We start from the raw sequence: 15497 nt of genomic DNA on the forward strand, positions 1-15497 counted from the left end.
TCTTGGTATCCACAATATTGTCTGGGTTTGGTGACTGTATATGGGATGCATCCCCAGGTGGGGGAGTCTCTGGATGGCCTTTCAGTCTCTGCTCCACACTTTGTCTCCGTATTTCCTCCTGTGAGTACTTTTGTTCCCCCTTCTAAGAAAGTCTGAAGCATCCACACTTTGGTCTTCCTTCTGGTTGAGTTTCATGTGGCTTGTGAATTGTAACTTGGGTATTCCCAGCTTCTGGGCTAATATCCACTTATCAGTGAGTGCATACCATGTGTGTTCTTTTGTGATTGGGTTACCTCACTCAGGATGATATTTTCAAGTTAGCACTGGAGAAGTTTAATGACAAGTTCTTTCTTAAATAATTGCTATTCTTAGTGTGTGTGTGTGTGTGTGTGTGTGTGTGTGTGTGTGTGTGTGTGTGTGTGTGTGTGTGTGTAATGGGAGTGAGCATTCATGTATCCAGGTAAAGAAGTGACATGTATAGAGGACAACTTTTTAGAGCTGGTTCTGTCCCTCTACCTTGATAAGGGTCAACTAGCCCACACATGTTAAGTGCCTTTACCTGCAGAAGTATTTCTCTGACTGTCAACGACAAGCTCTTAAATCAGACGATGGATAGTTCTAGAGTCAAATGCCCCGATTTTAGTGTCTATTCTATGAAAATACACTACCTCCTTCTAGCAGTACGTAGAGCAAACAGCACTGACTTTTTAAATTCAATTCCATTTGGGACAGTGACTTAAAGGATTTCTGTTAGAGATCAAGATGATGATGATGGGAAGAGAGTTTTCAACGCTCAAAGAAAAAATAGCTCTGAAGTGAGCCAGGCAACTGAACAACACATGGTGGATATTGGCTCTCCGCTGCTGAATTAACATGAGAAATGACAGCCCACGGTGGATTTTAACTTGAGTAACCTTGAAACCCTCGTAGGGAATAGAGAAGGCTCGGGCCACAGGTGGTGTTCCTCCTGCCTCTATCAAAGTTCATGATTCCACAAATAAAATCTCAACAGCGGATGCACAGACCCGTGCAAGGATAGAGCTGTACCAACTCACAAATCCCATTGTGGCTTCTAGAGAGCACTGAGAAGGTAGAGAATAAAGGGAGAGAATGATGTCATTCCAGAGTCGCTTTCCGAGAACAGGTACCTTAAGAAGTGCGACAATTCAGAATGAAGGTAGAACAGCAGCGCCAGGATTTCCGCTATCTGAGCAGCTACTAAAAGCCAAATTCTTTTAAAGAAACTATCATGCTTTAACCAAATTTATCATCCGTGTCTGTTTCTCTGTTTCCTTGGGGGAGGATGGTGTCATATCGTCCCTTTCTTGATGATAGCTTCTTACATAAAATTAAAGATGTTTAACTACCTTCACTACCAGGGCTTCAAGGTTGCTCGAGTTAAATTAACAGTGTTAGCCTGGCCCTTTAAAGTACTTTGTAGTGTAAACATGATAAATTAAGGTGGTAAATGACAGAAACAAACAATAGCACAAGAAATACTGGCTCTTATAGTCAAGTGCTGTCAACTGCACGTTTTAAATGTGCTGAGAAAAGAGACAATATAATAGAGTGGTCTGCGATTTTTATATACAAACATCCCAGATGTTATATAAGGCCTTCAAACAGGTCTAGAGAAGCTTAATCACAGAATGGGCTGAAATTGTGGAAAATCCTAAAAATACGTAGGAGAGATTTGTATCCTGTTTGAGGAAAGTAAAAAACATGGACTATGGGTTTCACTGCCAGAGGTGAGTGGTGAATGCTATTGGATGATAAAGGAATTTAAAGCAATTTTTTTTAAGTATAACGTCCGTTTTATTTTTCCAAGGCATTTTTCCTTCCACCCTTATGAAACCACCTCTTTACATGGGCCGGTGGAGGTCATGGTGCTGCGCCAGCAGGTCTGAATCGTGGTGGGGGTGTTCAGTCCTTCTGGGCTTCACAAGATCGATTCCTGATGACCTTGCTATGAATGGCACAGCTCAAGCAGTAATGCCACTTGACATAGAGCTTGGGAAGCACATAAGCATTGAAGATGCTTGCTTCAGATATGTCCCTGACAGCAGCGGCTTCTAGAATATTCCGAATGATGAACTTCTTAATGACCTTATCCTTGGGCATGCACCGGGCACAGTTTGTGCAGCGAATTGGCTGCACACGGCCGCCGCCCTTTTCTGCCATGGCTGCTGTTTCTTCTTTTTTTTGGTCATCTTGGAGTCAAGATTCGAAAGAGTAGAATGATTCTTTAAGCAGTTTTATTTTCATCTTCTCCAAGAAGTAGAATCCTGGTGAATATGTTGACGCTTACTTGCACTGCTCAAACCCCAGACAATTCTGCAAGGCAGCAAAGACGGCTTCTTTCAATAGGGGTGGTACCAGGTCATTCTGGTTCACTCATACGTACTTCCACAAGTTATCTGTGAAAGAACAGCATTCTCATTAGGAAAAAGTCTCTAAAATATAACAAAAATTAATATTATCAAACATTTAGTCATTACTCAATCCAACTATTTTTGGCTTTTGTACTCTATAGAATTAATTTGGCAGGCTTGGGGGTTCTCTTTTTTCTTTTTTTTTTCTTTTTTTTTCTTTTTTTTGGAGCTGGGGACTGAACCCAGGGCTTTGTGCTTGGGGGTTCTCTTTTAACGTTTACATGCCACCTCCTCTTTTTCCCTGAAAACTTGGCTGTTGCTGTTGATATTTGGGTGTTGTTGTTGTGGTGATGGTTGTCATTGTTGTTGTGTTTGAGACAACACAACAGAGTTTCTCTGTGTAGCCCTAGCTGTCGTGGCACTCACTCTAGTAGGCCAGACCAGGCTCCAACTCAGAGATCCGTCTGCCTCTGCCTCCAAGTGCTGGTATCAAAGGTGTGTGCTACCACTGCCCAGCTGGAAAACTGTTTTTTTTTGGGGGGGGGGTGTTTTGTTTTGTTTTTCCTTTTTTTTTTTAATTGGGTATTTTACTTATTTACATTTCAAATGTTGTCTCGTGTCCTGGTTTCCCCCGGAAACCCCCTCTCCTATCCCCCATTCCCCTGCTTCTATGAGGGTGCTCCCACACCCACTCACCCACTCCCTCCTGCCTCCCTGCCCTGGCATCTCCCTACACTGGGATATCAAGCCTTCACAGGACCAAGGGCCTTCTCCTTCCATTGATGTCCAACAAGGCCATCCTCTGCTACATGTGCAGCTGGAACCATAGATTCCCCGTCATCCCCCACCACCACCCCCAACCACGTGTATTCTTTGGTTGGTGGTTTAGTCCCTGGGAGCTCTGGAGGTTCTGGTTGGTTGATACTGTTGTTCATCCTCTGGGTTGCAAACCCCTTCAGAAAAGTTTTATTCGTATGCAGTTTCCCTTACTTTCTGGATTCCATGTTCTTTCTCCTGTAAAGAGGTAAACGACACAGAGCTATGGCCAGCTTCCAGTCACTGTTTTTGGAGAATATGTCCCTGTTAGTTTTGTGTACTTCCGCCAGGAATATAAAACACCTACTGTGAATTTGGGTTGGCCTGATCTTTTCACAAAATGTTTTTAGCAGCTAAGTCTATTCATTTGGTATTTATTAAAAGCGAGGACTGGCGAGATTGCTCAGTGATGAGGTGTACACGCTGCTCACTCAGAAGATCAGAGTTCAGTTCCAAAGCACCCATACATATCTCCAGGTCACAACTGTCAGTAACTCCAGCTCCAGGACGTCCTGTGGCTTCCACGTGTACCTGCACTCACATGCACAGGCACACATGCAGATATACATACACCTACACAAAATTAAAACAGGGGGAGGGGGTATTGATTGCTTGTTTGTTTTCACACAGGGTTCCTCTGGTTAGCCCTGGCTGTCCTGAAACTCAATCTGTAGACCAGCCTGGCCTTGAACTCAGAAATCTGCCTGCCTCTGCCTCCTGAGTGCTTGGATTACAGGCATGTACCACCACTGCCCGGCAAAATAGATTTTTAAAAAATATTTCTAATATTAGTGATACTTTATCCTTTCTTGTCTGTATACTAGACAAGTTGGCATAAGTCAATTAAAACTGTGTCTCCTAATTTCCTACGTGGCTTTGCCAAGTCTTCTAGAAAAGACAGATTAAATGATTTGGTATTTCTCCATACTTACCAGGTATTCAAACCACAGTTGGTTCTGTCGCATTCCCCAGAAGAAATGAATGAGAGTTTGGCTAAGTCTTCATATAAATCTATGTTTGGTGTGTTTTAACCCGGTGTGGTTATTGGTCTTTGTGTTGGCTTTTCTGTCATTCTCCAGGCTGGCCCCTGGTAACTTCTTTATATCCTGGCATGAGATCTCTCCAGTTCCTTCTGTGCATTTTCAGACTCAGATATTGAAATCTTCATTCCTACCAGAAGCTTTACCAGCCCCATGGGAAGAAAATGTTTTAGAGACCACAGTTCGGGTTTTATGTGTCATTTTCTCACAGAAAGAGCGAGGAAACACTTGTGTCAGGCTGGAACTATGGTTCAACGGCTATGAGCACTTCCTGCTCTCATAGAAGACCCAAATCAGGTTCTCCAGCAGCCCATGCCACACAGCTCACAGACACCTGTAACTCTCGCAAAGCACTCACACGTACACACCCTTACACACACACACACACACACACACACACACACACACATACACACACACACACAATGAAGCTAAAGAAAAAAAACAGCATGAATTCATATTAACATTTCCAGTCCAATTTACAGTGAGTTTTCACTTGATTTTTGTTTTATTTTTATGCAAAATATGGATTCCTAATAGCAACAGTTTAATTACTGATTGATTGGTTTTTATTTTCTAAAGTAATGGCAATATTGTTTTAAAATACTGATATGAGAAAGAAGATGCCTTTGTAACTTTCTAACTTAGAGTATACTCACTAAAGATATACTGTCAACTTACTTTTAAAGCCATTTGGAATCCTGTATGCAGTTAGCTCACTCAGTTTTTAGAAGCTTTTTGGGGGAATAATTTATTATACAATATGTAAAACATTTACAAAGTTCCAGATCATTCTACAGTGATAATGCAATTCTACAATAATAATGATAGTGTGTAAAAATTTAGTTTTTATATCCTCCCTCCACTAACTACAGTAATTTTGAAAAGCAGACAAATCTATCCCCTAGGGGACATTTGACAATGGCTGGTTTGCACAACAGATGCTAGCTATACAGGGAGGTCTTAGATGTTGTCATCCATCCTCCCATGCACTCTGCTATGGCAAAATAAAATAAAATGGTCCAGTCACAGCTATTGAGAAGCCGTGCCATGTAAATAAGCCTTGTCCTCTTAGACTTGGATGCCCCTCCCTTTATCTTCAAAGCAACAAAAAAAGAGTATCACGTACACAGTTTTCTCCTTGATTGTTCTACTCAACATAGCATTTAGAGAGCATTTCAAAACAGTAAATGGATGTACACATCAATACCTTCTTCAGGAAGACAAGACGTTATTGTGCAGATGTATGATAATTTGTTGAACTGGTTTGGTTTGGTTTGCTTTGCTTTGCTTTGGGATTGGGTTGGGTTGAGTTGGGTTGGGTTGGGTTGGGTTGAGTTGGGTTGGGTTGGGTTGGGTTGGTTTGATTTGGGGTTGGGTTGGGTTGGGTTGGGTTGAGTTGGGTTGGTTTGATTTGGTTTGGTTTTTCTAGACAGGGTTTCAAAGTGTATCTCTAGCTCTTTTGGAACTCACTATCCTCAAACTCACAGAAATCTACCTGCTTCTGCCTTCCAAATGCTGAAATTGAAGATGTGCTCCATCAATGTTCTTTCCTGTGGACATATGTCAAATTTTGTATCTTATTTTCCTGTAAAAAAAATAGTTCTACAGTGAAAAATCTTTGAGCATATATTATTATATTTTGCATAATCTATATACTTATGATGAACTTCTATAAGTGGGGTTAACAGGTCAAACAGAATGCAACTATAACATGATAGGTTTAAGGGAAATGCAACTACAACTTTGCTAAATGACCCTGTTTACCCTCCAGGAGACAACAACAAATTCGTGCGTTCTGACCCAACAATCGAATGTATTGTGCCAACCTGCTGAGAAAATTATAATTGTGTGTGCGTGCGTGCATGTGTGTGTATGTGTGTGATTTGAATTTGAATTTCTCTTATTTGTAAGTTTGGACTTCTTTATTTTATTAGAGGAAATAGAAGTTCTTTAACCTGAGTATTTTTCTATGAAACTTCTAATATTTTCCTTCTGTGTTTGTAGAAGCTCTTTTTATAGCAAAGATATTAAGCTTTTAGGATACAATTTAAATGTCTTTCCCAAGTATTTAACTATAATTTTCTTGTCCTTTGCGCCATTAAATTTCCTTTTATTTTGTGGAGCAGTATTGCTAGTTTCCTATTTTTAACTGGTTTGGCTTACATTTTTAAAGCTTGCTCATTTGCTCTACACACAGTCTAACTTTGCAGTCCTGAATAGCCTGGAAGTCACTTTGGAGCCTGGGTGGCCTTAAATTCATGTCAATCCTACACCCTTACTTCACAAATGTTAGCATTGCAGGCATGAGATACCATGCCTGCTGTTGATTTGTTGTTGTTGCTGCTGCTGCTGCTGTTTGTTTATTTTTGTTTTCTAAATTTTTAAACACTTGTCAAGAAAGTCCTCATGGAAATTATAAAGGAATTATACCAGATTTTTCCAGATAACAACATGACTCTTTATTGGCTGTTTTTATTTACATTTCAAACATTGTCTCTTTCCTGGTTTTCCAACCATAAACCCCCTATCCCATCCCCCCTTCTTCTATGAGGGTGTTCCTCCACCCATCCACCTACCCCTTTCTGCCTCCTCACCCTGACATTCTCCTACACTGGGGGGTCCAGCCTTGGCAGTACCAAAGGCTTCTCCTCCCACTGGTGCCCAACAAAGCCATCCTCTGCTACATATGCAGCTAAAGCCATGAATCTGTCCATGTGTACTCTTTGGATGGTGGTTCAGTCACTGGGAGCTCTGGTTGGTTGGTATTGTTGTTCCTATGGGGTTGCAAACCCCTTTGGCTCCTTCAATCCTTTCTCCAACTTCTCCAATAGGGACCCCTCAGTTCAGTAGATGACCACAAGCATCCACCTCTGTATTTGTCATGGTCTGGCAGAGTCTCTCAGGAGACAGCTATATCAGGCTCCTGTCAGCATGCACTTCTTGGCATCAACAATATTGTCTGGGTTTGGTGGTTGTATGTATATGGGTTGGATCCCCAGGTGGGACAGGATCTGAATGGCCATTCCTTTAGTCTCTGATCCAAACTTTGCCTCCATATTTCCCCCTATGAATATTTTTCCCACTTCTAAAAATGACTGAGGCATCCACACTTTGATCATCTTTCTTCTTGAGCTTCACATGGTCTGTGGTTTGTATCTTGGGTAATCTGAGCTTTTGGGCTAATATTCACTCATCAGTGAATGCATACCATGTGTGGTTTTCTGTGAAAATATCATGCAGGATATTTTCTAGTTCTATCCACTTGCCTATGAATTTCATAAAGTCATTGTTTTTAATATAACTATGTAGTAAGTACTCCATTCTGTAAATGTATCACATTTTCTGTATCCAGAGGAATGACTTAATTTTTTAAGTGTCTGATCTATTCATAATACTGTTGACAAAGCCTAAAATCCTAATCATTTCTTTCCACAGGGTTTTTGTCTTTCTTTTTTATTATTAATAAAATATTTACTTTTTATTTCATACAGAAGAACCTGAAGTCTGCATTTTGACTTCACATTTGCCCAGTGGTTTATAGTATGTCCATCTGAACAGTGTGGTATTGGACTTTGGGTTCTACACAAACACAGGCAAGAGTATTGGGGAACAGAGGGCCACAAAAGAAGTGTAAGTCAATCATTTCTTAAAGAAAAGAGAGCAGAGCATCCTGGGTCACTGAAAATCTATGCAAATGATGCTGGTAAAATAAATGCCAGACCATGAGCTTTTAATTAAAGACTAATGAAATGTTTTACCTGAAATTATAGTTAATATGAACCATATAAGCAAAAAACAATTTGCCTATAGATGCCATAATTTAGTACTTGAGGTGCTGGCTTTTGATAGAGGGTGAATATGGGTAAACATCCAAAAAGGAAGAATGAGTTCAGCATTCTGAAGTTGTTTTAAAAGTTGTGCTTGTACAAAGACACATGCTCCACTATGTTCATTGCAGCCTTATTTATAATAGCCAGAAGCTGGAAAGAACCCAGATGCCCTTCAACAGAGGAATGGATACAGAAAATGTGGTACATCTACACAATGGAATATTACTCAGCTATCAAAACAATGACTTTATTAAATTCATAGGCAAATGGATGGAACTAGAAAATATCATCCTGAGTGAGGTAACCCAATCACAGAAAAACACACATGGTATGCACTCATTGATAAGTGGATATCAGCCCAAATGCTCAAATTACCCTAGATGCACAGGACACATGAAACTCAAGAAGGATTACCAAAATGTGAATGCTTCACTCCTTCTTTAAAAGTGGAACAAGAATACCTTTGGGAGGGAATAGGGAGGCAAAGTTTAGAACAGAGGCAGAAGGAACACCCATTCAGAGCCTGCCCCATATGTGGCCCATACATATACAGCCACCAAACTAGATAAGATGGATGAAGCAAAGAAGTGCAGGCTGACAGGAACCGGATGTAGATCTCTCCTGAGAGACACAGCCAGAATATGGCAAATACATAGGCGAATACCAGCAGCACACCACTGAACTGAGGAACGGGACCCCAGTTGAAGGAATCAGAGAAAGGACTGAAAGTGCTTGAAGGGACGTGAGACCCCATATGAACAACAATGCCAACCAACCAGAGCTTCCAGGGACTAAGCCACTACCCAAAGACTATACAGGGGCTGACTCTGGGCTCCAACTGCATAGGTAGCAATGAATAGCCTAGTAAGAGCACTAGTGGAAGGGGAAGCCCTTGGTCCTGCCAAGGCTGGACCCCCAGTGAACAGAATTGTTTGGAGGAGGCTGGTAATGAGAGGAGGATGGGGAGGGGAGCACCAAAATAGAAGGTGAGGGGGAGGGGTTAGGGGATGTTGGCCTGGAAACCGGGAAAGGGAATAACAATTGAAATGTAAATAAGAAATACCAAATTTAATAAAAATGGAGGAAAAAAATGAAAAAAAAAGTAGTGCTTGTTAGAAACAGTCACACATAATATTTTTGAGTGCCACCCTACCTGTTTTTTAAAAGGAGGGGGGAGATTAGTAATACACTACAGTTTAAGGACAACACATCTACTCTTTAGTATGCATCCTCTGCTGCAGTCCTCTAGAGGATAAACCAATATTCACGTATTTATTTGTTATTTCGAGATGTCTTTATTATAAACCCTAACTGCACACCATCCATTCATCACCAAACAGTCTGGTAAAAGTTAAGATTCATGGTATCTAAAAAAAAAAAAAAAACCTGGACAGCCAGCAGAAATGAGCTATGAGCTCCATCATCAGCCCCAGGGCTTGGTCTGCCTCCCCGAGGAGTCCTGCCAGCATCAGGACCATCCCGCCAAAACCAGAAACAAACAGATGGCTAAAGCCAGCATGAGATTATAACCAACAGGAGCTAGGGTAATATGAGCCTACTAGAGCCCAGCTTTTCTACTACATCAGGCCCCGGATATTCTCAAACAGTCAACACACAAGAAGATGACCTTAAATCAAATCTTATAAGGATGATAGAGGAAATTAATAAACTGTTAAAGAATAGAAAAGTAAGTCAAGCACATAAAGGAAATGAGTAAAATTGTGTAAGACATGAAAATGAAAATAGAAGAAACAAAGAAAACACAAACTGAGGGAATCCTGGAGACTGAAAAGTAGGAAACAGGAACCACAGACACAAGCCTCGCCGACAGAATATAAGAGATGAAAGAGAATTTTCTCAGGCATAGAACATATATTAAAGAAATTGATATATCACTCCAAGAAAGCGCTAAAAAGTTCCTGACAAAAATCATCCAAGAAATCAGGAACACTATGAGAAGACCAAATCTAAAAATAGTGGGAATAGAAGAAGACTACCAAGGCCCAGAAAATATCTTCAACAAAATCATAGAAAAAAATTTCCCCAACCTAAAATAGGAGATGCCTATAAGCATATAAGAAGCTTACAGAAGACCAAATTCCTTGGACCAGAAAAGAAAATCCTCCACTACATAATAATCAAAACACTAAATGAACAAAACAAAGAATATTAAAAGCTACAAAGGAAAAAGCCCAACTAATATATAAAGGCAGACCTATCAGAATTACACCTACTTCTCAACAGAGATTCTAAAAGCCAGAAGGGCCTGGGCAGATGTCTTATAGACTTTAAGAGACCAGAAATGTCAGCCCAGACTATTATACCCAGCAAAACTTTCAATCACCATAAACAGAGAAAACACGATATTTCACGACAAAACTAAATTGAAACAATTTCTTCCCACAAATCCAGAACTACAGAAGATAATAGTAAGAAAACTCCAACCCAAAAATGTAAAATACACGCCCCAAAAATCACAAGAAATAAATATCCCCACACTAGCAAAAGAAAGTAAACACATACACACATGCACACACACACACTACCACCACCATCATCAACATCAAAGTAACAAAAATTAAAAATCTTAAGTCATTAATATCTCTCAACATCAGTGTCCTTAATTCCCCAATAAATAGACACAGGCTTATAGAGTGGATGTGAAATCAGGATCCATAACTCTGTTGCATACAAGAAATACATTATTTCAGAGTAAAGGTCCAGAAAAAGGTTTTCCAAGCAAACATACCCAAGAGAAGAAAGCTGGAATGGTTATTCTAATACATAGTAAAATAGAGATTCAACCAAAATTAATCAAAAGAGACAGGGAAAGACGCTACATACTCATCAAACAAAAAAAACACCAGAATCATGTCTCAATTCTGAACATCTATGCCCAAAATGCAAAGGAACCTACATTCATAAAGGAAACATTACTAAAGCTTAAACCACTACACATCAAACCTCTACACATTAAGAGGGGGAGACTTCAACATCCCACTCTCATGAATGGACAGGTCAGTGAGACAGAAACTAAACAGAAAAATAATGAAATTAACAGATATTATGAATCAAATGTACCCAATAGTTATCTATGAAACATTTCACTCAAACACAAAAGAATATACCTTCCTCTCAGAACTTCGCAGAACCTTCTCCAAAATTGAACATATACTCATTCACAAAGCAAGCCTCAACAGATACAAGAAGATTGAAATAATCTTTTGTGTCTTATAAGCTCACCATTGATTAAAGCTGGGCTTCAACAAGAACAGAAACAACGGAAGTCCAATAAACTCATGGAAACTGAACAACTCTACTGAGTGACCACTGTGTCAGGGGTAAAACTAAAAAAGAATTAAAGACTTTCTAGAATTCAATGAAAATGAGGCACAACATACCCAAACTTAAGAGACACGATGAAAGCAGTGTTAAGAGCAAAGTTCATAGCACTAAGCACCTTTATAAAGAAATTGGAGACCTTTCCTTCAGTCTCTGCTCCACACTTTGTCTCTGCATTTCCTCCCTTGAGTATTTTGTTCCCCTTTCTAAGAAGGACTGAAGCATCTGAACTTTGGTCTTCCTTCTGCTTGAGCGTCATGTGGTGTGTAAATTGTATCTTGGGTGTTCCAAACTTCTGGGCTAATATCCACTTATCAGTGAGTGTATATCATGTGTGTTCTTTTGTGACTGGGTTACCTCACTCAGGATGATATTTTCTAGTTCCATCCATTTGTCTAAGAATTTCATGTAGTCATTGTTTTTAATAGTTAAGTAATATTCCATTGTGTAAATGTACCACATTGTCTATATCCTTTCCTCAGTTGAAGGGCATCTGGGTTCTTTCCAGCTTCTGGCTATTATAAATAAGTCTGCTATAAACATAGTGGAGCATGTGTCCTTGTTATATGTTGGAGCATCTTTTGGATGTATGCCCAGGAGTGGTATAGCTGGGTCCTCAGGTAGTTCTCATTCCTAACATCTGAGGAACTACCAGACTGATTTCCATAGTGATTGTACCAGCTTGCAATCCAATCAACAATAGAGAAGTGTTCCTCTTTCTCCACATCCTCACCAGCATCTGCTGTCACCTGAGTTTTTGATCTTAGCCATTCTCACTGGTGTGAGGTGAAATCTCAGGGTTGTTTTGATTTGCATTTCCATGATGACTAAAGATGTTGAACATTTCTCTAGGTGTTTCTCCCCATTCGATATTCTTCAGCTGAGAATTCTTTGTTGAGCGCTGTACCCCATTTTTAATAGGGTTATTTGGCTCCCTGGAGTCTAACTTCTTGAGTTCTTTGTATACATTGGATAATAGCCTTCTATCGGATATAGGATTGGTAAAGGTCTTTTCCCAATCTGTTGGTTACCATTTTGCCCTATTAACAGTGTCCTTTGCATTACAGAAGCTTTGCAATTTTGTGAGGTCCCATTTGCCTATTGTTGATCTTAGAGCATAAGCCATTGGTGTTCTGTTCAGGAAACTTTCCCCTGTGCCCATGAGTTTAAGGCTCTTCCCCACTGCCCCACCTGGGGATTCATCCCCTATATAGTCACCAAACCCAGACACTATTGCGGATGCCAAAAAGTGCATGCTGACAGGAGCCTGATGTAGCTCTCCTGAGAGTCTCATGAGAGGTTCTGCCAGAGCCTGACAAATACAGAGGTAGATGCTTGCAGCCAATCATTGGATTGGAACAGGGTCCCCAGTGAAGGAGTTAGAAAAAAGACTGAAGGAGCTGAAGGGGTTTGTAAGAACAACAATATCAACGAACCAGACCCACCCCCCAACCAGAGCTCTCAGGGATTAAACCACCAACCAAAGGGTAGACATGGAGGGACCCATGCCTCCAGCCACATATGTAGTAGAGGATAATCTGGTCAGGTATCAATGGAAGGAGAATCCCTTGGTCCTGTGAAGTCTCAATGCCCCAATTTAGGGGAATACTAGGGTGGGGAGATGGGAGGGAATAGGTGGGGAAGTGGGGAAGCGCCCTCTTAAAAATAAAAAAACAAAGAAATTGGAGAGATCTCATAGGAGCAACTTAACAGCATGCCTGAGAGCTCTGCAACAAAAAGGAGCAAACACACTCAAGAGAAACAGAAGGCAGGAAGTAACCAAAGTCAGTGCTGAAATCAATAAATTAGAAACAAAGAGAACAATTCAAAGATCAAAAAATGAGCTAATTCTTTGAGAAAATCAACAAGATAGACAAACTCTTAACCAAACCAACTAAAAGAGAGAGAGACAGTCTCTAAGTTAACAAAATCAGAAATTAAAAGGGGAAATCCAAAGATTATTAAGTCTTACTTAAAAAGCTTGTAATCCAAAAGGTGAAAAACCTGAATGAAATGGATAGTTTTCTTGATAACCCTTACCAGAGTTAAACCAAGATCGGGCAAACTATCTAAATAGTCCTATAGCCTGTAAGTAAGTGAAAGCAGTCATTAAAAGCCCCCCAAACAAACAAACAAAACAAAACAAACAAAAAGATAGGTCCAGATGGTTTTAGTGCAGAATTCCACCAGATGGTCAAAGAAAAGCTAATGCCAATAATTTTCAAACTATTCCACAGAATAGAAACAGAAGGAACACTGCCAAACTCATTGTATGAAGCCACAGCCACCCTAACACCTAAACCACACAAAGACTCAACAAAGAAAGAGAACTTTAGACCAATTTCTCTTACGAACATTAATGCAAAGATACTCAATAATATTTTTGAAAACCAAATCCAAGAACACATTCAAAAACATCATCCACCATGATCTAGCAGGCTTCATCCCAGAAATGCAGATTCAATATGTGAAAACCCATCATTTGCAAAGACACTCACTCTAGGTTCTCGTGGCTGAGCAAGGATTTAAGCACCACCATGTTGAGCAAAAGCGCAAAGACCAAGACTACCAAGAAGCATCCTCAGCGTGCAATGTCCAATGTGTTCGCCATGTTTGACCAGTCCCAGATCCAAGAGTCAACATGATCGACCAGAACCAGGATGGCTTCATTGACAAGGAGGACCTCCACGACATGCTGGCTTCCATGGGGGAAAAAATCCAACTGATGAATTCCTGGACACCATGATGAACAAGGCCCTAGGCCCCATCAATTTCACCATGTTCCTCACAGTGTTATGATAGAAGCTGAACGGAACAGACACTGAGGACGTCATCAGAAATGCCTTCACTTGCTTCGAGGAGGAAGCGATCTGCACCACCCAAGGGGATGACCTGAGAGAGCGGTCACCATGGGCGACCGCTACATAGATGAGGAAGTGGATGAGCTTTACAGGGAGGCCTCCATTGGCAAAAAGGGGAATTTCAATTACATCGAGTTCACACACATTCTCAAGCATGGAGCAAAAGACAAAGACGACTGAAGAGCTGCGGCTTCCATCCAAATGTTCCTTGCCTGTTGACATTGGGGTATTTCTGAGGTTTTTCTTCTGGAGCCCATTGCATGCCCTGGCTTTAGTGCTTTTTGCCTTCCTTGTTTTGTATTTATTCTCAGCCACTTTGGGCCACATGAACCTTTATAATCAGACTGGAAATGGGACTTTCTGTCATTATCTGATGAGAAAATAAGGTAATTTAACTTACAGGCAGTCTTGTACCTTGTAATAACTACAGCCCACAGAATCAATATTTTTTTCAGAGAAAGTTATCCACTCATTTTTTCTGAATGATAATTAAACGTTTTGATAAAATAAAAAAATAAAACTCATCAATGTAATTCACCATATAAACAAACTGAAAGAAAAAAGCCATATGATCATCTCATTAGACAATGCAAAAGTCGTTGACAAAACCCAGCACCCCTTGATACTAAAAAGTTTTGGAGGGCTCAGGGATACAAGGCACATAACTAGACACAATAAAGGCAATATACAACAAGCCAATATCCAGCATCAAATTAAATGGAGAGAAACTTAAAGCAATTCCACCCAAATCAGGGACAAGATAAGGCTGCCTGCCCACTCTCCTTATATTTATTCCAAATAGTACTTAAGTTCTAACTAGAGCAATAAGACAACTAATAGAGATCAAGGTTATACAAATTGGAAAGGAAGAAGCCAAAGTATTGTTATTTGCATATAATATGATGGTATACATAAGCAAACCCCAAAAATTCTACCAGAGAATTCCTACAGCTGATACAAGTGGCCAGATACAAGCTTAAGTCAAAAAAAATCAGTGGTCCCCCTTTATAAAAATGATAAACAGTCTGAGAAAAAAATTAGGGAAACAACATCCTTCACAATAGCCACAAAAATATATGTAATATTTTGGTATAACTAAGCAAGTGAAAGATCTGTATGACAAGAACTTCAAGTCTCTGAAGAAAGAAACTGAAGAAGATCTCAGAAGATTGAAAGATCCCCCATGCTCGTGGATCAGTAGAATTAACAACGTGAAAATGGCCTGAGATGACT

The 15497-nt window shown here is 40.2% G+C and overlaps 1 protein-coding gene and 1 pseudogene across 1 annotated transcript; one reads left to right on the forward strand and one right to left on the reverse strand.

The window, feature by feature from the left end:
• Window positions 1–1818: 1818 nt before the first annotated feature.
• LOC120100621 (40S ribosomal protein S26-like) lies at window positions 1819–2181 on the reverse strand. The gene has a single exon (XM_039103357.2). The coding sequence runs from the start codon at window positions 2179–2181 to the stop codon at window positions 1924–1926; it is 258 nt and encodes an 85-aa protein (XP_038959285.1). The 3' UTR covers window positions 1819–1923.
• An 11750-nt stretch (window positions 2182–13931) lies between these two features.
• Window positions 13932–14444, forward strand: Myl12a-ps1 (myosin light chain 12A, pseudogene 1; annotated as a pseudogene).
• The last annotated feature ends 1053 nt before the right edge of the window (window positions 14445–15497 follow it).

Source organism: Rattus norvegicus, chromosome 2, assembly GCF_036323735.1.
Source record: "Rattus norvegicus strain BN/NHsdMcwi chromosome 2, GRCr8, whole genome shotgun sequence".
NCBI lineage: Eukaryota > Metazoa > Chordata > Mammalia > Rodentia > Muridae > Rattus > Rattus norvegicus.